The sequence below is a fragment of the Phascolarctos cinereus genome, unplaced genomic scaffold (assembly GCF_003287225.1).
Source record: "Phascolarctos cinereus isolate Bilbo 61053 unplaced genomic scaffold, phaCin_HiC Scaffold_4;HRSCAF=312, whole genome shotgun sequence".
Taxonomy (NCBI): domain Eukaryota; kingdom Metazoa; phylum Chordata; class Mammalia; order Diprotodontia; family Phascolarctidae; genus Phascolarctos; species Phascolarctos cinereus.
In genome coordinates this window covers 95,602,955-95,627,189 of record NW_027555847.1, presented here as the reverse complement: position 1 = coordinate 95,627,189, position 24,235 = coordinate 95,602,955, and the positions used below count along the sequence as shown (strand labels likewise).

Sequence of the window (24,235 nt, the reverse complement as noted above, 5' to 3'; positions counted from 1 at the left end):
TGGTCATGTTAAGCACTGAACAATATCTCAAAACTTTCAATTTACTATATAATAACAAGAGCTAACATTTATAAAGCACTTCAAAGTTTGCAAAGACCTTTACCTATGTTGTCTAATTTGTATCTTAATGGACAGGGAAATAACAGGTTACCTATAATGGGAATCAGAGCTGAATCAGCTCACTGAACAAAGTCAGATCATTAACAAGTTAGAACAAAGGTCAAAATCATCACTAGATTAGAAGAAAGGATACAGATAAGAAAATACAGTGTGCACTTACAGCAGTTGCAACCTGACCTATTTGGTTCTCAAAAACGGGAAATGGATGAAAGACACTGACTCTGACTAGCACAATTTCTTAGAAAGGCTTAATGAATGTAAAAGAGTCACAATAACGATGCGGCCAAAAGGCCCACAGATTGCCTTAATCAAGTGAATACTTGATCTCAATGCCAAGTAGATACGTGACACCAAAAACAATTCCAGTTTAGAAAGCAAGCCCAACTATAACACATGAAACACATGAAAAAGGATGACAGAAGATCACAAGTAGTATTGGCCCCACAAAAGAGTGAAAAGCAAGGAAAGGAATATGCGATTAGTATGAGAATTAACTAAACCAGATCATCCTGTGACCATTTATAGATGAAACTAGAAGGGTAATAAATAGTCATATATTGGAACAGATCTGTTCACAATTCTTTGGAGTCTATTCTCATCATTGATGGATGGAACCACCACATTTGGACTCTACCACCTTGGTATCTGATGTTCTATAATGAAGAAGTAGAAATATCACTTAAAAAGATGAATTCAGGAAGAGCAGCTGGTCCTAAACAACTACATATGAAAAAAGTGCATGCTGAATTTGTCACAATATTTAGTCACTTATACATCCATTTTCAAGCTATCTCAAAGTGGGAAAGAATTCAAAAGAATGAGAAAAGATTATGGACAGTAGTATCACACCAAAGGAAAGGGGACCAAGAAGACATTAGCAACTGATGATCCACATTTGTACTTTCCCATCTTTATGAAAATTGAGTATGTTCATATCATGGTTATTTGAGATGTAAATATGAGAAGGAAACAGGTTTCCACAGATGATTTTCTACTTCAGACTCTATCTTTAAATAAGGTACTATGTATTTGGTATACATTGTTCTGGATTATGATCTGCCATTGAGTGGGCAGCCCATCTTTACTGATGCCTTGGACAAGCAGTGAAGATGGGTGATGAACTGGGCTCAAAATCAAACAGGCTAAGGAGAGCAAACACTATAAAGACAGTTGTCCTCTTTATGATCCCAAAAGTCTCCCTAAAGATGCTTTTTTATCAGCAATATTTCCTCAGTGATGCTATAAGGTTTTAAACATAGAACAACATGACATCAGAAGAATCACAACTGCAGGTGACCTAAAGCTCAATGGAAAGATGTACAGGTGGTCTAAGTAGGCAATAGCATATTACCAAGGATATATGGGAGGTGGCATAAAAGGCATCACCAAGGACAGATATGGCCAGAAAAGAAAGGAAGTGGGCTTGTCATGTAGTCCACAAAATGGACAATGAGACCCAAGGAAGGCCCCCTGCGTGTCACACAGATACTCGATGATTTATAGAAAAACATGGAGAAGATGAAACATATGAGCACTTAATGGTCAGTTCTGCTGTTTGCTCCCTTTGTGAACTGGGACAAGTCATCTAACTTCTCTCCAGGCTTCAGTTTCCTCATCTGGAAAATTAGAGAATTAGAACGGATGATCCCTAATGTCTCATCTCTAAGTCTCTAAATCCTATGATCTCCATTTTTTATTTGAAAGATATGATCTGGGCAGTTTGGTGGCACAGTGGATAGAGCTCTGGCCTTAGGAGTCAGAAGGACCTGAGTTCAAATCTGGCCTCAGACACTTGACACTTACTAGCTCTGTGACCCTGGCAAGTCACTTAATCCTGACTGACTCACCAAAAAAAAAAAAAAGATATGATCAACATAGTTCTACCCCATGCCAAACCCTCATTTCCCCCTCCCCACCCACACCACATACTTCATTCCTTCCCATAACACATTTTTTTTAGAGAGGAGGGGGGCATGCCAGTTGGAGCTTGTGATTTTTATCAGTATAGAGAACTCCCAGTGTGAAAATTCCCTAAACCTATTCATATGAGGAACTCCTTGGTAACAAAGCCTGAAAGAGTTCCTTTGAACAATATGAGATTAAGTTATTTCCCAAGTTCACACAGCTAATACATATCAGAGACAGGATTTGAACCTAGGTCTTTCTGACTCTAAGGCCTTTATCTATATGCCATACTACCTCCTTTCTTTTTCTTATTACCAACCCCAAATCCATGCTACTTCTCCATTCTTTATGACACCTCTTCCTCTGATGCCATACCTCCTTCTCCCACACACCAACTCCACCCCACCCACCCCAAGATTCTCTCTCTCTCTCCATCTACCCCAGTGCTACAACAGCCTGACGTGTACCCCTGCCTCATACCTCTGATCCCCATACCTTGGGCCACCCTCAGCCCTTGGCTCACCCGACCCAACTTGTGGTCTGCAAGAGTGCAGGCATCCATGAAGGTTTGGGCGATGACTAAGAGCACAGCATCCATGTTGTCTGACGTCTGGACATCAAAAACAAACTGAGGGTTCTTGATGATGTTGATCCAGAACCTCAGGGGCAGACTGTGGACAGGGCAGACCAAGGAAGGGTGTGAGAATGGCAAGTTGTGGGTAGCTGGGCCCCACCCTGCAGGGCCTCCACGTCCTCTCCCTCCCAAGCACAGGCCAAAGCCTCTAGCCAGAACTTCTTCTCACTGTAACGGATGGCGTGGAATGATGCTCGTCCACCACATAGCCCCCCATAACCTCAGGGAAAGACCTGCAGACAGGGCAGGCAAGAAGACAGTCATGGCCACTACCCCTTCAGTCCAGCTGGCACCCTGACCTGTTGGTCTTCCAGATGTGGATGGTGTCCTGGTCTGAGATACCATGCTGCTGGGCCTGATCATCCAGCAAGTCAAAGAAATACTTGATGGCCAGGGGCACTGGGCGGCTGGTACTCAGGATCACCTGGAATAAGTCATCCACGAACGTCTGCAGGGTGCCCTGCAAAGGGATCATGGGAGAAGAAAAGAACAAATCCTGGACTGACACTGAGACCTCAGCAAGTATCCAGCCTGGGGCTGAAGACAGCAATTCTACCCAACCTGTGCCCAATCCACTTCCCGGACAGCTCTAATTAGTAGAAAGTTTTCCCTTGCATAAACAGAAATCTGCTTTGCTCCTTAACAACTTTCATCCAGTACTTCCAGTTCTGGCCAAGCAAAACAAATCTAATCCTTTTAAATGACACCCCTCTGTATCTTTGAAGAAAGTTATCATGTCATCCAAGTCCTCCCTTCTCCAGGCGAAAACTCCCTGGTGCTTCCAGCTGATCCTCCGAAGGCCTAATCTGCAGTCCTCCCACCTTTCCATTTGCCCTCCTCGGGACTCACTTTGGTCTGTCAATGGCCTCCCTTAAAACGTGACACCCAGAACCGAACACAATACTCTGCATGTGGTCTGATCAGGGTAAAGAACCATGCAGGAGTGTGCTGCTAAATATTTAACAACCAAGTGTGGGTGGAGGGAGAGGAATGTATGCTTGGCACACTTTTAAGTTTAATCTGCATTATTAATATTTTCTCCACCACTATCTTAAGTCTAGGCCACCAACAAAACAACAAACCAAGCCCTGATTTGTAGCATTTGTTGATTACTAAGGCATAAATGCTCACACTGAAATTTAACAATCAGCTCTCGTGAGCCAGTACAAGGCAGCTCCAGCACACCACTGAAAAATGAGACAACTGGCTCCCTTGTCTGGGACACTTCAATAACCTGTGATTTTGCCAGTGTAGGGTCCCTCCACTGATTCAGATCACGACCCCCCTACCCCCACCCCAGATGGTCTTTAAGAACTGCGGGAGCCAAAAAATTCATCCCTTATAAGACTTATTAACTGGGCTGGCTTTCAGACAACAGATACATATGCTATCACAGAGATCACATTCAAGGCTTTCAACCTTGACTGGCTCTCCCAAAGCTTAGACTTGACTGACACAGCCTTCAAGAACCTAGGGTTCCCTTCAGTCCATAACAAGGCACCAGAGTGGACTTTATTTAGCACTGTGTCCCCTTACCCTTGTCCTACACGATCTCTGACCAAGCCCTAGACTTGCCCATGCCATCTGTCCCTGAATGACACCCCCATTGTAACTGCTACCTTCATGGACAACAGACGAGTCAAGTAGATCTCAGGGATGGCTTTGGCTCTTTCCCGATCTCCACCCCGAAGGCTTCCCCTCCTTTGCCTGGGTGGTTCTGGCTCCTCGCTCGGCTTCACTAGATGCCAGGGACGGATGCCTCCCTCATCCATGTCTTCCAACATTGGGGTTTCTGCATTAAGGACCCCATATCTGGATCAGCCTATGGTCCCACAAGGGATCCTCCCAACCTCCATGGTGAAGTGACCTCCATGTGGGCAGGGGTTAAAGGGAGGTGATATCTAGGATCGTACTTGGAGATCTCCTTGGGACAAGGAAGGATTTGGGGAGATGCCCATGCTACCTAGTGTAAGAAGAAGAGAGGTACTCACTCTCTCCAGGGACATAATCCTGGTTTTCCCGGGGAATGTGCTTGCTGAAGCGGGGAACCAGGGCCACAGTTGCTCCATCAGGAACCTGTTGACAGGGCTAGTGATTCCTCTACCCCCCAATAACCCCAGCACCCTCCCCTCCAGCCTTCACCTTTGTTCTCTAACCCCTGTCCCTTCCCACCTTATAATGCTGCAAGGTGTTCAGCCGCCTCCATGCGCCTTGGACCACAGAGGTGACATCCTCATCAGACAGGATGAGGTGACCAGCCACCCCTGACCGCCATTCTACGAGGGGAGTGGAAAGGGACAGGCTTCAGTCTCCCCCTGTCATCAGACAGAGCTCCCATGCTGCTGTCCAGGGAGAAGGGCTCAGGTCAGCTTGAGCCTCAAACTCATCATCTAGGGATGAGGGCAACTTTGGGGGAGACCCTGGTCCCTACAGCAGGAGAGCAATGCAATCCAATTCATCCCTCCCTGTCCCTGCATCCACCCCTCCAGCCACCTCACCAACATCCAGGGCACCAGGGTCTGGCCGCTGGGCAAGGGGCACTCCCTTGTATAGCTGGTCCAGAATCTTCTCCTTGGCCTGGGAAATGGTGTCACAGTCTAGGACCTTCACAGGGACGCCTGGAGACTCTGCCAACCCGACCCCTGGCACTGTTACTGCATTTAATGTCTGTACAGGACATATAAAGGGGTGATCACGAGCAGTCCCTTCACAAAGGCTCCAGGGGACTGGCACGGGGTGATAAAGAAGAAACAGGAGTCAGTCTGTGAAGGGATCGACATGACCAGCTGACTGCATCGCTAACAGAGGGTCCACCAGGACCACTGGCTCTCCTCAGCAAGAGAGGGGCCTTCCTGCCACCACCACCCCCAGCTCCTGGGGGCTGACCATTTCCCTTACCTAGTCTGTGTACAATTGGCTACTAAGTTTCACTAAGAAAAGGATGGGGGATTTCCATAATGAATCTTTTGTTAGGAAAGAAACTACAGGAAGAGAAAAGAAACACCTGAACCCCCAGAAAAGCACAGGTTTCCACAGTGTGGTGCTAGATTTGGATCAGAAGGCCTGGGTCCACACCCTGGCTTAGATGTTCACTTTGGAGCAGATCTCTAAGGTCCCCTTCCAGCTCAAAATCTATGTTCCTAGAATGCCACCATGAGCATCTAGCCATCATGGGATGGCCAGGTACTGCTCCCCTTCCCTCCTGTCTAAGCTAGGCACCAGAGAATGGAGATTAAGCAAAGATCCAGACTTCTTGCTGGAGAGGCGGTGGGCTAGCACTGCTGCCCAGGCTGATGGATCCCCAGTCTCTCCCCTATGATTCCAGGCTCCTCCCTAAGCTGTCTGACCCCTCTGCCCGGAAGTAGCCTAGGTGGAACCTTTGATTTGCTGCTACTCTGACCCTCACAGGTCCTCGTTTTCCCCAACTATAAAAAGTGCTTAGCAAATCCTCACTCCCTCCTTTTTTTCCTTTCTTTTCTTCTTTCCTTTACTTCCTTCCTTCTTTCCTTTCTTTCTCTAACTTCCTTTCTTCCTTGCTTCCTTCCTCCCTTCCCTCCCTGGCTCCTCAGTGAGGAAGAATCTTTCTGTTCTTGTTCCACAGATTCCTCTCCCAAGGCTTCCAATCACTTTGCTTTGACATCACAAGCCCCTGATCTTCAATTTCCTATAAGTTCCTGTGACTCTAGTCCAGGGAATCCTTCCCTTTTCCTAGAAAGACGCCTGCAATCTCTTTGCCTAAAGTTCATGCACCAGCTCTCTCAATTATGGCTTGACATTAGAAGCTGGGTCCAGTGTCTAAACCACGTAACCTCGAGGGCAGAAACATTTTACCAGGATCCTGTCTACGGTATGTCGGCTCCCTCCACTGGCCAGAAACAGACCCCTTATCCCTTGTGTTAAAGGTCTTACTCCCCTTTTGACCCACCTACCAAATTTCTTGCCTGATGGACAGCTAGATAGCACAGTGAATAGTGCACTAGGCCTCAAGTCAGAAAGACGAGTTCAAACCCTGCCTCAGACACTTACTGGCTTTGTGACCCTGGACAAGTCACTTAACCTCTGTCTGCCTCAGTTTCCTCAACTGTAAAACAGGGATAATAACAGGGCCTACTTCTCTAGATTACCATGAGGATCAAATGAAATGTTTGTAAAGCACTTAGCACGGTGCCTGGTATACAGAAGGTGTTACAGAAATTATTATGCATTCCCTCTCCCCTTCCCCTTTTCTTCTCTTGCTCTCAGCTCACAGGCAAAGCAGGACTGACTAACATTCTGAGCCCAGTGACTATTAAGGCCTTTCTTAGTTCAAGGTCCCAGCTCTGCCCATTTCCCCGGTTTCCTTCTGATGACTCACTTGAGTGCCCCTCACAAGAGAAAAGGGCCTTCCAGAATCCTATGATTACAGCTTCACAACATCCCAATCATCTCCCAAAAGCAGATAAAATGAGAACTAGGCAGGGCATTCCCTCACCAGAGGACGGTATTCCAGGTCCTCTCGAAGCAGACGGTTGTCATTCAATGTGTACTTGGCCTTGCCAGTCACACTGTCCACAGGCCCCTTGTCCACCTGGTGCTTGATCCCTCGGAAGAGCATGTAGAGGGGTTCACCCACCGAGTCCTATCGGAGGAGATCAGAATGTTACGCAGGCTAATGGGAGTGGTACATGAAGACACAGAGGGCAGAGGGGACTTCACTGCAATGGCAGTGTCCACATAGAAGGAGCAGCCACCTTTCACAGAGACTAAATGAGTACCCTTGCTGGGGACACAGAAAAATCCAGCTCCAAAGCCTAGTTTAAGGTACACTGCCCCTTTTTTTCCTGCATTTTTCCTGTCCTATGTGAAATGGGCCTACACTATCATAAAATCATAGGCTTAGAGCTGAAAATGATCTAAAAGACCATCTAATCCAAACTGTTTCATTTTTTAAAGAAGGAAATTGAGGTCCAAAGATGTCATAGAGGTCATGACAATGGCAAGATTTGAACCATGTTCTCCATCTCCAAACCCAGCGCTCTTACCAATGTGGAGTTTCTCATCTAATCAACTACAAGCTTGCTCTGACCAAGGGAGAAGGAAGAAGGGAAGCAGGGGACCTGGGATGCTGGTCACCAACAAGGAGATATGGGGGAGCATGTGTCTATAATCACAAAGATGAAGACGACCTTCACAATTCATCCCTTCTTAATCCTTCTGGGCCATACACCAAGCTCATTTTAAAAACCAAACCCAACTCTCTACATCATTTTGTCTGATATTCTAACTCAAACTTCAGGGAATGGGGCAGGAGAGAAGCCCTTGATACATCACCTTGGTAACAGGCCCTCAATAATCACAGGGTTAATCACAGACCCTCAGATCGCAGGGTTAGTCTGAAGACACTATGTCTTACACATAAGATGTGCTTAATCAATGTTGATTGAATTTAGCTGAATGGCCCAGGCCAAGAAACAAAGGATTCTCACCCGTACAAAGGTGTAGAGGCAAATAGACATCCAATTGGTGAGCAACTTTTCCACCACAGTCTCAGTCCTGGATGAAAGCAAAAAGGAAAGAGGCTTGATGTGACTAGAATGCAGCCTTTGGGGTAGGGAAGGGAACACCTGCACAGGACGGGTGCCTTGGGAGGAGGAAGTAGGGTAACACGGTCAACACAATCAACACCAAAGGCCTCAAGGTCACCTGTGCAGACCCAAGCAGCACACATAGTGGTCTGGTCTTTGTGAAATTTACAGCAAACTCTTGTCAAAACAGATTGTTCTAAGGACAAAAACTCAAAAACTAAAGAGTTGAAAAGAGAGCTTAATGTCTGAAAAATAAACTCTACATACATCAATGAGAATATCAGAGTTCATCACTTTGACTTCCTGTAAGAGGAGACCTGAAAGCTACTGGATGTCATACATGACAGCCCCCTCCCATTACATTCCCTGCAGTCCTGCCACACACACATGCCAGTCCAACAGCCTTTCACACATTCTAGGTTATTGTGGTTGTTTTATGACAGTATCAAACAGAAGCTGGGTTCAGTAATCAGGGTTCAATGGACTCCAAGAACTACTGCCCTTTCTTGACCCTCCATCCCCTAATCCTTCCTACCTCCTGCAAGGCACTAATCCATCAGTCCCACCCTCCCCCTGGCATCTTTAATATTTCCCTTTCCCCAGGGCCTTCCCATCTGCTTACAAAAATGCCCAAGGGCCTTCTAAAAGAAAAGGCCTTCCTTTTATCCTTCTACCCTATTCAATCCCTCTCCCATCTTCCTCCCACTGAGGACTTGGACAAGTCATTTCATCCCTAAGGGCCTTGGTTCCCTCCAGATGGAAATGAATGAGTGGGACAAGATGACCTCTAAGGCCTCTCCTTTGGAGCTTGATCCTATGACCTTGCAAACATTTCCTTCCCATCCTCATGACCTTATCCCTCCTTAGCCCCTTGCAAGGAGGATTCTTCTGCCCCATCACTTTGCGAAAATTGCTCTCTCTGAGGTCACCAATGACCTCCTAACAGACAAACACAATTTTCCCTCAGTTTTCCCATATACACACCACTACTCCTTATGGCAGGGAGCTGAGGAGCCCCAGCTGTTACTATTATCTGAATCAGTTCCCATCAGGAACCCTGCCAGCCCTCAGGGTTCTTAAAGCTAAAAAATGCTAATATTAAGAAGCCTCTTAAAAGTCCAGGGCATGTAGGCATAAGTGAGATCACCAGATACCCACTGCCTCTTCTTACCTTTTGTTCCTCCCTCTCTATCCCTATAGCAACATGTTTGCCCCTCTTATTGTTCTGCCTTTCAATGCCCTTATAGTAAATGGCACGATCCTGCACACAAACCTCATTGACTCATGTCCAACTTTTGGAAGCCACTTGTCCTTGTCATCAGGCTTAACTCCTGAAACCCACTCATCAGTCTTCCCAATCCCCAGCTCCTGCCTCATCTCTGACCCCAGCCTCCACCCCCACTTCCCTTCCCAACACAGACCCTTTACAGTCCCAGATCTCCATCAGAAACACTGACCTCCGTAGCATGAGCTTAGGGTTCTTGGCCACATACTGGGCCACCAGGTCACTGAGTAATGTCCGGAGAATGTCAGTGAAATACTCCAGCTTCCCGTGCAATGCCACAGTGAGTAGGGACGCCACGTAAGCACGGTCTCGGGGTGAGAAAGTGCGCTGACTCTCCAGTGTGTGGATGAACTGGGGATCAAGGAAAGGAATCGTCAAGTCACACAAGTCCGGAGTTGGAAGGGCCCCAAGAGGTCACCTGGTCCAACTCATACCTGAGCAGGAATTCTACAATATTTTTAAGTAGCTGTGACCTCTGCTGGAAAATCATCACTGATGAGAAACCATCACCTTCTGAAGCAGCTCATTCTATTTATGGACAGTAGCCCTCATTGTCAAGAAGATTCTCCTTACTTAAATTAAGCTCATATCTGCAGATTCTACCTCCTCCTCCTAACTTTTCCCTCTCTAATGCCTCTTCTACACATCAGACTTCCAAATACTTAGAGACAGCTATCATGTCTCCCCACCCCCAAATATTCTCTTCTCTTGGCTTAACATGCCCATTTCCTTCAAGTGATCCTGGAATGACATGGTTTCTAAGTCCCCTCCCTCTCCTGGTTTCCCTCTTCTGAACATCCTTCTACTTGTCAATGGTGTTCCTATTATATGGTACCCAGACCCGAATACAGCACAGGCATCCCTTCCACACTGCATGGGTTAGGGGTGTGGTTCCCTTGCAATCCAGAAAATCCATATAAATTTTTTTGGTCCTCCCTTCATACCAGAAAAGAAGTCTGAATTATTATGGTATTAAAAGATAAAATATGTTGATATTATACAGTACTATGCATATATTTTATGCATTTCCGAGTTGCTAAACTTTTTTTGCATTATCTGCTGGCCTTGTCACATGTCATCTGCAGCTTCCACAAAACTCCTAAAAAATTTCCATTTAATTTCTAATGCTGACCCAAGATATATCAAAACAACAATGGGGAAAGTCATGATGTAGAGGGGATAACTGTACTTTATATGCAATCTGGCCTGACCTGAGGACCAGAGTATCAGCTCCTTCCTTCTGTACTTATATAGTGCAGCCTAAGATCACATTAGCTCTTCTGGCAGACCCTTGATTCATACTGAGCTCTCAATTCACTAAAATCCCCGAATCTTGTGCATCTAAATTATCTGTTGTCTAGCTATACTCTGTTCTTTACCCTGTATCTATAAAATTGATTTTTTGAGCCTAAATGTAGGATTTATATTTATTGGAAGGGAGGAGAGTACAAAGGGAAGAAGGAAATGGAGTAGAGGGAAGGGGAGCAAAAGGAAGAGAAGGGAACTGAAGGAAGACTTGGAAAGGGGAACACATAGAAAGTAGGCGATTGTACCTTGGTGAGAAAGAGTTTGCTGTTCAGTAGATTGGACAGCTGCCCCAGCCCCTGCTCCACTGTGGGCCTTCGACTCTCGGGTACCCCCAAGTCTCTGTGTAGGGGTGACTGCCGGTGACCAGGGAAGAAGACACGCTCTGCATATGACTTGTAGTCCAGAAATGGGATCCCACTGCCCACCAAGTCACTGGTAAGATCTGTCATCTCTGTCATCAAGTCTGTGGAAAAGGAAGATACATGGCGCTGGAGGGCTGAGTGGGATGAGGAGTCGGGAAAGAGAACCAGGGCTCAGGTGACAAAGAGGTGCAGTCAAGAGAGGTGGAATGTAGCAAGAAAGTCACCTGTAAACTCTTTCTTGCAGCGATCTCGAACACTGGTTTCCAGATTCTCCAACTGGATTTGCACTTTCTTATAGTCCCTCAGGGCCTGTTTGCTCTTCCTCCTAGGAGCCCCAATGTAAGCAGGAGAGAGAAAAAGAAGAGAGGAGAGACAAGGAGGGAGAAGGGGGGTTGGAGCAAAGTGGAGAAAAAGAATGGGGGATGGAGGTGGGAAGGAAAGGGAAGAGAAAGTGTGGGAAGGGTAGGGAAGGGAAGTTTGTGTGTGTGCATGTGAGACAGAAAGAGATAGAGACAGAGAGAGACAGAGAGAGAGAGAAAATATAAACGTACAATGAGTACCACAATAGAGGAAATTAGGGACCATGTAGTGGGGAGAGGAATAGAGACCATGTATAGGAAAGAAGACGAACATCATGTGGGCAGATATGAAGTGGGTAGAAGGAGAGAGAGAACATGTGGTGGGAAGAAGAGCGCTCAGAGGGGGAAAGAAAGAACATGAGTAACATGTCACTGGAGGGTGAAGGAGACTATAGACCTCCCTGATCCCCTATGCCCCCTCTCCTTCCCTTTCCCTCGTCCCCTTTCTAAGATGTATCCCACCTATAGATGAAGACGATGATGAGGACACCAAGTGCAAGGAGAGAGGCACCCACACCCAGTCCAACCTGGGCTCCTACAGGGAAGGCAAGGGGACTCTCGATGTCATATTGTACTCGGCCAAGGGTAAAGTTCAGGTTGCCCATCTGCACCTGCACCAGGAACAGAATCACCAAGTCCAGGCAGCTGTTGACTATACCCACCCAAGTCTCAAAGCTTTTCATGCTCCACTTACTGTGAACTCAGGGAGGGAGTTCAACCCTTCCCGGTGCCTAGGAGGGGGCTGCTCTGCAGGGGGTTCACAATACAAGTGGTTCCGTGTCAGGGTCTTCACTAGGCAAGTACCATCACCAATCATGGCAACCACTTCATCCTTAGAGATTGCTAGATCCAGATTCTCCCCCTGGGATAGAGAAAATGGGTCACTCAAGATGCCCGAATCCCCCCAAGTAAGAGCAATATGGGGTCATTCTGACCTGCCTCCCCCTAAGACATAGGAATACTGGGTCAAAATCAGTACTCCCCCTCTCCCTGGGATAGAGAGCAAATAAATAATCCCCTCCTCTCACTAGGATGCGAGGACAATGGTTCCATCAGATCCCTTTCCCTGAGATGGAGGGAAAGTGAGTCCCTCAAACCACCCTTCTCCTGGAACACGGGACTCCTTCTCCATGCAACAGAGGGAGAATGAGTCACTCAGCTCCACCTCCCTCCTCCTGGAATAGAAGGTCAATGGGCATCTCAAACTTTTAGACCTCACAAAAGGGTCCCCGCCCCCTCCTTGCATATTCAGTCTCTCCCTCCTATTCCTGTATTCCTCTCTCGCCATGATTCTCTCTTACCCTACCACACCGTAACTCTTCACAACCTTGCCTCCACCCTCTATGCTCCTGGAATCCTTCAGCTCCTACAACCCTCCCACAATGACCAGCCTTCAAGTCTCTGCTTTGTCCTTCTATCTCCCACAACTCAGCAAAGCCAGCGAGGCAGTAGGCTCACATGGCTAGGGCCAATGCACTCTTTTTACTGAACAAGCAGTGAAGCAGAGATGCCTGGGAAAAAAAGAATCACAGACCCAGCAGGAGGCAAGAAGAGTGAGGAACAGGATCTCTGCTATGACCTCCCTGGAAGCCACAGTGCTGTGAGGGAAGGATAGATACCTCCACAGAAAGCACGCTCCCAGGCTTGTGTCGGAACGGCGAGGAGGGGTCCTCCACGTTGAGGGGCCTCAGGATGGGGTTGGCCTCATAGGAGAAGCGTGTGGGATGCAGGGTAGCAAAGTCAAAGAGCAGATTGTCGAGGACAAACTCCAGCTGGACCCATGTACCACCTGAGATCCCAGGGATGGCTGGGGTACGGCACACAAGCAGGTGGGAGGAGTTGATATGGCATGGCTCCTCAAACTGAGAGAAAGGGAAAAGAGGCTAATGAGGAGAGGGACACAGCAGGACTATATCTGCCTCAGCTACTCAGTCCCAGTACCTCCAAGCTAGCACGCCAAGCCCACACACTGAATACCTGCTATGTGTGGGGGCCCCCACACCCAACTGGGTGCTGAGGGAATACAGAAAAAGATGTGCTCCCTGCCCTGGGGAAGCTCCTCATCTAATAAGGCAGTCATGACTCCTCTCTTAGTGCCATCAATCCCCTCAGGAAGCTCCAGCTACACAGGAAAATCAAGATAGAACCTAACAGAGCAAAATCTAGAGTTTGTCCAGATCACATGATAAACATACAGACCAAAATTCTCTCCTCCCTCACACAATCTTCACTGTGAACATTTAACATGCACAAATGTCACTCCCCAACAGATAAGTAGTGAAAGGATATAGACAAACAGAAACAGAATTGGAAAAAAAAAACCAACAACCACGTGAAAGAATACTCCAAACTGCTAATAGCAGGAGAAAGGTAAATCAAAACCACCCTGGGGATTCACCTCACACCCTACAAATTGACGAAGTTGACAAAAGAGAGCAATAGTCAATGTTGGAAGGGTTGTGGGAAGATAGGCACACTGGTGCATTGCTGCTAGAACTGTGAATTGGTACAATCATTTTTTGAAAACAATTTGGAATTATGCAAATAAGGTGATTAAAATGTCCATACATTTTGGCCTACAGATCCCATTACTGGGCTGATACCTTAGGCGGCCATTGATAAGAAGAAAGTCCCCATATACACCCAATATTTATATCAGCACTTTTTGTGATAGCAAAGAATTAGAAACAAAGTAGATAACCATCAACTGGGGAATGGCTAAACCAAAGTACGTGAATATAATGGAATATCACTGCGCTATAAGAAATGATGTATGATGCATACAGAGAAGCATGTGAAGATCTACATGAATTGATGCAGAGTGAAGGTAGCAGAACCAAGAAAATAATATACAGAGTGACCACAATGATGTGAATCAAAATAACAATCTCACACACATACAAAAATCAAGTGATTGTTACAAAATTATAAAGAACAAACATGGCTTGAAAGAAGAGATGTGAGAAGACACTCCTAGCCCACCCTTTTGCAAAGGGGGAGGTCTACAAGTGTTGCGTACTGCACATATTTTCAGACTTTTTCAATGTATTGATCAATTATATGGATTTTGTCCTCTTTTTCTTTTTTTGTCTTAGAAAAAATACTGTTATACCTTCCCAGTAAGATCAGGGGTGAAGCAAGGATGCCCATTATCACCACTATTATTCAACATAGTACTAGAAATGTTAGCTATGGCAAGAAAAGAAAAAGAAATCAAAGGAATTAGAATAGGCAATGAGGAAACAAAACTATCACTCTTTGCAGATGATATGATGGTATACTTAGAGAACCCTAGAGAATCAACTAAAAAACTACTTGAAATAATTAACGACTTTAGCAAGGTTGCAAGATATAAGATAAACTCACATAAATCATTAGCATTTCTTCATATGACCAACAAAGCCCAGAAGCAAAAGACAGAAAGAGAAACTCCATTTAAAATAACTACAAACAGGGGCAGCTAGGTGGCATAGTAGAAAGAGCTCTGGCCTTGAAGTCAGAAGGACCTGAGTTCAGAATCTGAGTTCAAATCTGGCCTCAGACACTTGTCACTTACTAGATGTATGACCCTGGGCAAGTCACTTAACCCTGATTGCCTCACTAAATAAATAAAAATAACTATAAACAATATAAAATACTTGGGAGTCTACCTGCCAAGATAAACCAAGAAACTATATGAACACAACTACAAAATGCTTTTCACACAAATAAAGTTAAATCTAAACAACTGGAAAAATATCATTGCTCATGGGTAGGCCAAGCCAATATAATAAAAATGACAATTCTGGGGCAGCTAGGTGGCACAGTGGATAGAGCACTGACCCTGGAGTTAGGAGGACCTGAGTTCAGAACCTGAGTTCAAATCTGACCTCAGACACTTGACACTTACTAGCTGTTTGACCAAGAGCAAGTCACTTAACCCCATTTACCTAGCAAAAAAAAAAAAAGACAATTCTGCCTAAATTAATTTACTTATTCAGTGTCATACCAATCAAACTACCAAAAAAGTATTTCATAGACTTAGAAAAAAATAACAACAAAATTCATCTGGAAGAATTAAAGGTCAAGAATATCAAGGGAATTAATGAAAAAAAACATACAAAGAAAGGTGGCCTAGCAATACCAGATCTCAAACTATATTATAAAGCAGTAATCATCAAAACTATCTGGTATTGGCTAAGAAATTGAGTGGTGGATCAGTGGAATAGATTAGGTATACAAAACACAGTAGTCAATGTGCATAGTAACCTAGTGTTTGATAAGCCCAAGAACCCTAGCCTTTGGGATAAGAACTCACTATTTGACAAAAAAAGTTGGGAAAATTAGAAAACAATAGGACACAAACTAAGCATAGACCAGCATCTCACACTGCATACCAAGATATGTCAAAATGGGTACGTGATTTTAGACACAAAGGATGACACCATAAGCAAATTACAAGAACAAGGAATAGTCTACCTGTCATATCTATGGGGAGGGGAAGAATTCATGACCAAACAACAGATAGAGAATTATGAAATGTAAAATAAATAATTTTGATTACATTAAAATAAGAAGCTTTTGTACAAACAAAACCAATGCAACCAAGATTAGAGGGGAAACAGAAAGCTGGGAAACATCTTCATAGCAAGCATGCCTGATAAAGGCCTCATTTCTCAACTACACAGGTACACAGAGAACTGACTCAAATTTATAAGAATACAAGCTATTCCCCAACTGATAAATGGTCAAAGCATATGAACAGGCAGTTTTCAGATGAAGAAATCAAGGCTATCTATAGGCATATGAAGAAGTGCTCTAAATAATTTTTTATTACAGAAATGCAAATTAAAACAATTCTGAGGTACCACCTCATACCTATCATACTGGCTAAGATGGGAAAAAAAAGGAAAATGATAAATGTCGGAGAGGATGTGGGAAAATTGGGAATTGTGGAAAAAATGTGGGGAAATGCACTGTTGGTGGAGAGCATTCTGGAGAGCAATTTGGAACTATGCCCAAAGGGTAACCTAACCGTGCATACCCTCGGATCCAGCAATATCACTACTAGATCTGTATCCCAAAGAGATCACAAAAAAGGGAAAAGGACCTACATGTGCATTACAGCAGTCCTTTTCGCGGTGGCAAAATATTAGAAACTGAGGGGAGGCCCACCAATTGGGGAATGGCTGAACAAGCTATGGTACATGAATATAATGGAATACTATTGTGCAATAAAAAAATTATTAACAGGCAGATTTCAGAAAAACCTGGAAAGACTTACATGAACTAATGCAAAGTGAAATGAGCAGAACCAGGAAAACATTGTACACAGTATAGGCAACACTGTGCGATGATCAACTATGAATGACTCAGCTCTTCTCAGCAACACAATGATTGAAGACAGGCACAAAAGACTCACAAAGGAAAATGCTATCCACATCCAGATAAAGAACTGAAGGACTCTGAATGCAGATTGAAGCATATTTTTTTAACTCACTTTATTCTTTTGCATGTTTTTTCTCTTTTGATCTTTTTCTTCTTTCACAGCTGTGACTAATACAGAAATATGATTTACCTGATAGCACATATAAAAATTTGGAACTCAAAATCTTGTAAAAATGAATGCTAAAAATTTTCTTGACATGTAATTGGAAAAAAAAAAGATACTATATAAAAAAAAATACTGTTACAATACTGGCTCTTTGGCAAGGAAACACTGGGGAAAACTATGGTGATGTAAAGGGGCAGCTAGGTGGTGCAGTACATAGAGCACTGGTCCTGGATTCAGGAGGACCTGAGTTCAAATCTGGCCTCAGACACATAACACTAGCTGGGTGATCCTGGGCAAGTCACTTAACCCCACTGCTTAGCTAAAGAAAAAAAAAAGAAAGGAAGAAAACTATGGTGATGTAAAAAAAGCAAAAGACATCAATAAAAATTTATATTAAAAAATACATGAATCTTGAAAAATTTATTGAGGCAGACTGAGGTGCTGGCAGCTGGGAAGAGAATGAAGTGTTAGAGGAAGGGGTTTAGAGGTACATAGTCCTAGTTAGCTAGGGACAGAAAGAGGTGTTCGGGAGGCTGGAGACAGACTGATCCTGTGTAAAGTCTCCAAGACAGATAGGGGAGACCACATGTCATGCAAGGCACTGTGTTAGGATGAGTTTCTGGGACAAGAAGATATAACAGATACAGTCACATCAATGCAACAGGACACAGTGAGAACCTGGGTAGCCAAGAGATGACCTACGTGTCGTGTGCTGCATGGAGTATCCTGCGAACATTCGGGCCCAGTCTCTGGGACGATCCGGCGTCTTCGGCCCAGCCCCCGTCGCTGACGCAGATGCTGCTCCTGAGTTGATATCGTGACCCGGATTCTTGGCGTCTGCACCACATCCAAGTTCTGCCCATGGACCCAGATCACACGCCCTCCACTGCAACACAGCCATGTGAGCCACGGCCCCACTGCAACATAGCCATGTGAGCCATGGCCCCATGGACACCAAGCCACAAGAGCTTCCCAGCCCTCTCCCCCACAGCCGCACACACCCACATACCACCACCATCCAGCCAAGAGCCCTGCCTCCCAACCACGCCCGGCACCTGATGAAGCTCTTGGCTGGGCCAGCAGAGGTTATGTTAGGGTCCGGTGTGTACTGGAAGAGGCCCTGCTGCAGCTGCCTCTCCACACCCCCAAACCACACAGCCACCTGCAGTGCCGCAGACACAGGACTCGGACTCGTCTGACACTGCAGCTGTTCCATCTGGGCCACTGAGAAACTGAGAGCCAATGGGAAAGAAAGAGAACCTGGGTCAGGTTTAAGGAAGGTAACGAGAGCCTGATCCCATGGCAGGCTCTGAAGGAGAAAGATTCTATAAATCTGCTAAACTAAGGGAAGGGGACAAGGAAACAGTGACAGAGGTAGAGGAGTGCAGGAGAGAAAGGGGGATGGGGAGGAAGAGGAGAAAAGAGGAAAGAGTAAGAATTATAGCCTCTGTAATGGGAAAACCCAGAACAGGAGTGCCCCGCCAGGCCATGGTTGGGATCTCTGGAGTCATTATCCAGGTTCAGGACACATACAAGTATCTAAGATTCCCTCAGTAACATAGTATGGCTGTATCATCCAGGGGTTTAATCAAACTTTTTTTAATTAGTTATGTTTCCCAAGTTGGAAACATGGATAGAATGATAGTCTTAGAGTCAAAAAGATCTGCCTCTAACATATTGGTTGTGTGATCATAGGCAAGTCATTTAACTACCTCAGATAACTCTACATCCAAAAGTAACAAATGAATGTCAGATTTCCATTGGTGGAAGCAGTTTCTACACCAGGAGCTCCTTTTTTGCTGTTGTTCAGTCATTTTCAGTCATGTCCAACTCTTCATGACCTCATTTGGGGTTTTTTTGGCAAAGATAATGGAGTGGTTTGCCATTTCCCTCTCCAGTTCATTTGACAGATGAGGAAACTGAGGCAAATGGGGTTAAGTGACTAGCCCAGGTCACATAACTAGCAAGTGTCTGAGGCTAGACTTGAACTCATAAAGATGAGTGTTCCTGACTCCAAGCTTAGCACTCTATCCACTACACCACCTAGCTGCCCTTAAAGAGAAGCTCCTTAACAGTCACTGAAATTACAGGTCCAAACAAAAATAAAAAATATTTCCAGTTTAACTGCATTTTGAGATTGCAAATTCCATAAATGTATTCCTCATTGTGTAAAATCTATTTCTTTGTCCTAAACTTACATCTTTCAGGCTTCAAAGGAGACTCTATTAATCCAAGATTAGGTAAACAAGTCCTTTGCTGATCCCTTCATATAATCATAATATTTCATGCTTAGGGGGAACTCAAGAGGTCTTCTAGTCCTCCCATTCCACCCAAATCAAGAAATCCTGCCTTCACCATTCCCTTGAGGGCACACATGTCAGAGAACTCAAGACCTCAGGAGGCAGCTCCAAACATCAGCAAGTTTTTCTTACCTACAGCTGAAATCTGCCTCTCAGTAACTCCCACCCATTGCTCCTAATTCGTCCCTCTGGAGCCAAGAAAAATAAACCTAATCTCTCTTTCACATAAAAGCCCTTCCCTTCAAATATCGGAAGGCAGTTATCAAGTCCTGTTTAGGCCTTTTCTTCCTAAACCAGTTATTCAACTAGTTCTGAACTCACCTAAACATGCTAACAGCTAGTCCAAGCCTCACCATCTTGCCTATAGGGAAGAAAATGAAAAAAGCATGGACAAAACCAAGAATTCAGAATGACGCATGTATTTTTGGACATGGCTAATGCAAGAATTTGTTTTGTTTGACTCATATTTGTTACAAGGGTTTTGTTTTTCTATTTTGGGGAGGGAGAGAAAGTAGACTTTTGTTCATTGAAAAACATTAAATTTAAGTTTTTATAAAGCATGGCTAAAATTAAATGTTTTGCTGAAATTCAGATATGTTACATCTATAGCATTCATCTGAGCCTAGTAGCCATATCTCCCTTCATATTATCTACAAATTATGAAACATGTCATCTATGCCTTCATCCAAGTCACTGATGTATACCTGAAACTAAATTTATCTGGGACCAAAAGAATGGCCTGTTATCTTGAAATGACTAATTCATAGAGAACTATTTTGGCTTCTGTTAAATAAAGCCAAATTAGCTCAAGCCAAAGGACTGTGAATAAGCAGAGCTAAACTAAGTAGAAAAGCATTGTTTCAAATGTGTATTGTGATTGGTCCAAACAGAACTCGATGATTTTATGAAACTTGGAGAGGGTGTGAAGAAGGGTGCTTCAGTGCAGAGATGGCTAGAATTAGGGTCAAATGAGCAACTAGTGAAGGGAAGCCAGTGTTCCCTCAAAGAATAAATTCTTTGAAGGGGAAAAAAAGACAGAAAGGAAATCCTAGCCTGTGTCCAGAGTAGAAGACTATGACACAAAGGATAACTTTGGAGCTATGCAATAGATATATGTCTTCCTAAAGGGATCCAGCTAGACCTCTGAAGGAAGAGGAAGCTTCCAGTGCTCCAAGGAATGAAGATATGGCTCCACAGGCGCCTGAAGTATAGAAGGAACCCAACAAGAGTCAGAAGAAGAGACAACTCATGATACCTGGTGACTCTCTGCAGAGGACAGAGGTAGCCCCGTTAGCCAGACACAAACAGCAGAAGAGTCTCTTATCTTATCAGGGTCTCTGTATTCTGAATATGACAAAAGTGTGTCCTAAGGCTTGTCAAACCTGATGACCACTTCCCACTGCCTGGTGATTCACTTGTTACAGACAAGTAACACAATCAGAAGGAACCTGGGAAGCATCACTAGGGCTTAGGAAGTCTTCAGCAAGAGTGAAGTGAACAGAACCAAGAGAACATTGTACACAGTAACAGCCATACTGTGCAATGACCAACTACGACTGACTTAGCTCTTCTCAGCAATACAAAGATCCAAGACAATTCCAAAAGACTCATGATGGAAAATGCTGTCCACATCCAGAGAAAGAACTATGGAGTCTGAATGCAGATCAAAACATGCTATTTTCTCTTTTGTTTGTTTGTTTTCTTTTTCTAATGATTTTCCCCTTTCATTCTGATTCTTCTTTCACAACATGACTAATGTGGAAATACGTTTAGGATAACTGTACATGTATAACCTATATCAGACTGTTTGTTCTCTTGGGGAGGGAAGAGTGGAGGGAGGGAGAAAAAAATTTGGAATTCAAAGTCTTATAAAAGTGAATGCTGAAAACTATCTTTACATGTAATCAGAAAAAAAATAAAATACCATTAAGTGGAAAAAAATAAGGAAGTCTCAGCAAGCAAGCAAAGGTCTTTAGCAATATGGCTGGGGTTTCCAGCACTGCTGCCAATGAACAGGCTAAAGAAAAGCAAAACTGAACCCAGCAAAAATGAGCATGATCTTTCAGGGGAGGAGATGGATATTCAATGAAATAGGGGACTTCCATACCTTCCTGATAAAAAGACCAGAGCTCAACAATAAATTTGATCTTCAAATACAAGACTCAAGAGAGGCATAAAAAGGCAAATGGGACAGAAAGATACATGTTGTTAATAAGGGCAAACTGTTTACATCCCTACAAGGGAAGATGACACTTGTAACTCTTGAGAACTGTACTGTTATTACACCATGCCAAAGGGGTATACATAAAGGGGTTGGGTATAAATTGACTTTGATGTAATGATGAAAAAAATCTAATCAGGTGGGTTAAATGGATCCAAGAAAGTGAATTAATCTGATCTAACTAAGAAAATGTACTGAGAGAAAAGGAAAGGAGGAGGCAGACAAGGGTAAATTACATCACAGGAAAAGGCACAAAATCCTATTACAGCAGAGGGAAAGAAGGAAGGGAGATGATCATTGTTTGAACTTCACTCTCATCAGATTTGGCTCAAGAAGGGAATAATATAATCACTTAGGCATAGAAATCTAACATGTTCTATAGGCAGTAGGAGGGAAAAGGGGAAAGAAAATGGAGGGGGTTAATAGAAGGGAAGTAGGACTGAGGGAGGCTGTGGTCAAAAGCAAAACATTAGTGAGGAGGGAAAAGGAGAAAGGAGAAAGAAAAGCAAAAACGGGGGGAAAAAGAATGGAGAGAAAGACAAGAATAGTAATCATAATTGTGAGTGTGATATATGAATGTAATGGAATACTATTGTGCTGTAAGGAAGGATGAACAAGCAGACTTCAGATAAACCTGGAAAGACTTGCATGTTTTGATGCTGAGTGAAGTAGAACCAGGAGAATGTTGTACACAGAAACAGCCACACTGAGTGAAGACTGACTTTGACAGACTTAACCTCTCTCAGCAATACAAGGATCTAAGACATCTCCAAAAGCCTCATGACAGAAAATGCTATCCACATCCAAAGAAAGAACTATGGAGTCTGAATGCAGATCAAAGCATGCTATTTGCTATTTTTTTCTTCTGTTGTTGTGTTTTGTTTCCTCTTTCTGATGGTTCCTCCTATTAGTTCTAATTCTTACTTATAACATCACTAATGTGAAAATATGTTTAATAGGAATGTATGTGTATAGCCTATATTAGATTGCGCGCCATCTTGGGGAGGGAAGTAGGGAGGGAGGAGGAGAAAAATTTAAAACTCAAAAGCTTATGGAAGTGATTGTTGATAAATTAAAATGAATTAATTTTAAAAAATTTTTTTTGAAAAAGCAGAATTGAAAAGTGAACAACTGGCTAATAAATTAGTGGACTTGGGGACAATGACTTAAATATGGGAATTATGGATTCTTGGTCAAGGACGGAAAATACCCAATAAAGGCTGTAAGTTCCTTGAGGGATGGGACTGTTTCATTCTTGTCTTTGTCTTCCCAGTGCTGAGCACAGTTCCTAGAACTGTTATTAAATGCTTACTGATTAACTGATTTAAAAATATATATATGTTTGCCTAGAGTATTTTAAACTGATTAAGAGGGCTCCAAACTGAAAAAAGTAGGGGAAGGAATTCAAAGTGGTACTTTTTATGGTAGCAAAGAACTGGAAATAAAGTAGATGCCCATTGACTGGGAAACAGCTAAACAAACTATGGTACATGAATGAAAAGGAACATTATTGTGCTGTAAGAAATGACAAATGTAATGAATAAAGAGAAGCATGGAAAGGTCCACATGAACTGATGAAGAGTGAAGGGAGCAGAGCCCAGAAAACAATTTACACAGTGACCGCAACAATGTAAGTGGAAAGAATGATCACCAAAAAAAAAATCAAAAGTGAATATTACACTATTATGAAGATCAAACACGAGCCAAAAGAGAACCCAGCCCTTTTCAGAGGCGGGAGGTTCCACAACTGGCGAACTATTTGTACCTGACCAGTGGTAGAGCCTTCCAAGCCCATATTGGTCTCATCACCTATAACTGGACATCCTGTACCTTGACCCCTACATGGTGATGTTATTTTGGTCCTCTTCAAGAACAAAGGACAACAACCAATCAATATTGTACATATTTTCTGACTTTTCTGATGTATTGATCAGTTACACTGTGTTTTTTTCCTTCTTTTTCCTTCTTTTGTCTTTAAAAAATACTATTTGTTATCCAGGAATTTGCTTTGTTTAACTTACATTTTGTAACAGGAAATTTTTGGATTTTTGCTTTCTCGATAGGGAAAAGAGTTAGGAAGAGAGGGCAGATCTTCATTTTAAAAGATAAAATATAGCCACATAGGATGGCTCTCTGGAAGGGCAATGATTCTGGCAGAAATTATGGTAATGTTAAAAAACAAAAGCCATCAACAAAAATTTATTTTTTAAAACATGGAGGAAGGCAAACAAAACTACCCACAAAAATCTGCCAAACTAGATACAATGGAGAGTTGAAGGAAGGACATAGGAAGAAGAATGCCAGCAATTCATTAAAAAAAAAATACTCCCAAAAAAAAGGAAACAATAAAAGCCAGGGCCTCAGATCTATAAATGCACAAATTGTGGGCAATAAACTATAATGAACACGGAAAACTAAAGAGCTTAAAGTACAAAGAGGTAAATCCAACCTTCTAGATATCCCAAAACCTTGATGAAATGGCTCATGATTAAAATATGGCTAGGAAAGGGCACACTTTCCTAGACAGGAACAGAGAAGATAAGTGGGATAGAGTAACATTGTACATAAAGAAGAAATATTTATATAAGGAAATACAGGATGGAGTAGGGGCTAGATGTGAAAAGGATCTAGGAATTTTAGCCAA

At 43.6% G+C, this 24,235-nt stretch overlaps 1 protein-coding gene across 1 annotated transcript in view; it reads right to left on the bottom strand.

Annotated features, from left to right (window-relative positions):
* The window catches only part of PLXNB1 (plexin B1), a 72,904-nt gene that overhangs the window by 10,653 nt on the left and 38,016 nt on the right, over positions 1–24,235 (bottom strand). Inside the window, 16 exon segments of the mRNA XM_078152471.1 lie at positions 2,549–2,696; positions 2,959–3,119; positions 4,279–4,451; positions 4,651–4,735; positions 4,832–4,935; positions 5,158–5,326; positions 7,131–7,277; positions 8,125–8,191; positions 9,681–9,859; positions 11,062–11,279; positions 11,403–11,503; positions 12,000–12,148; positions 12,232–12,399; positions 13,157–13,399; positions 17,773–17,956; positions 18,126–18,302. Of these exon segments, the coding sequence (XP_078008597.1) occupies positions 2,549–2,696; positions 2,959–3,119; positions 4,279–4,451; positions 4,651–4,735; positions 4,832–4,935; positions 5,158–5,326; positions 7,131–7,277; positions 8,125–8,191; positions 9,681–9,859; positions 11,062–11,279; positions 11,403–11,503; positions 12,000–12,148; positions 12,232–12,399; positions 13,157–13,399; positions 17,773–17,956; positions 18,126–18,302 (2,473 nt within the window).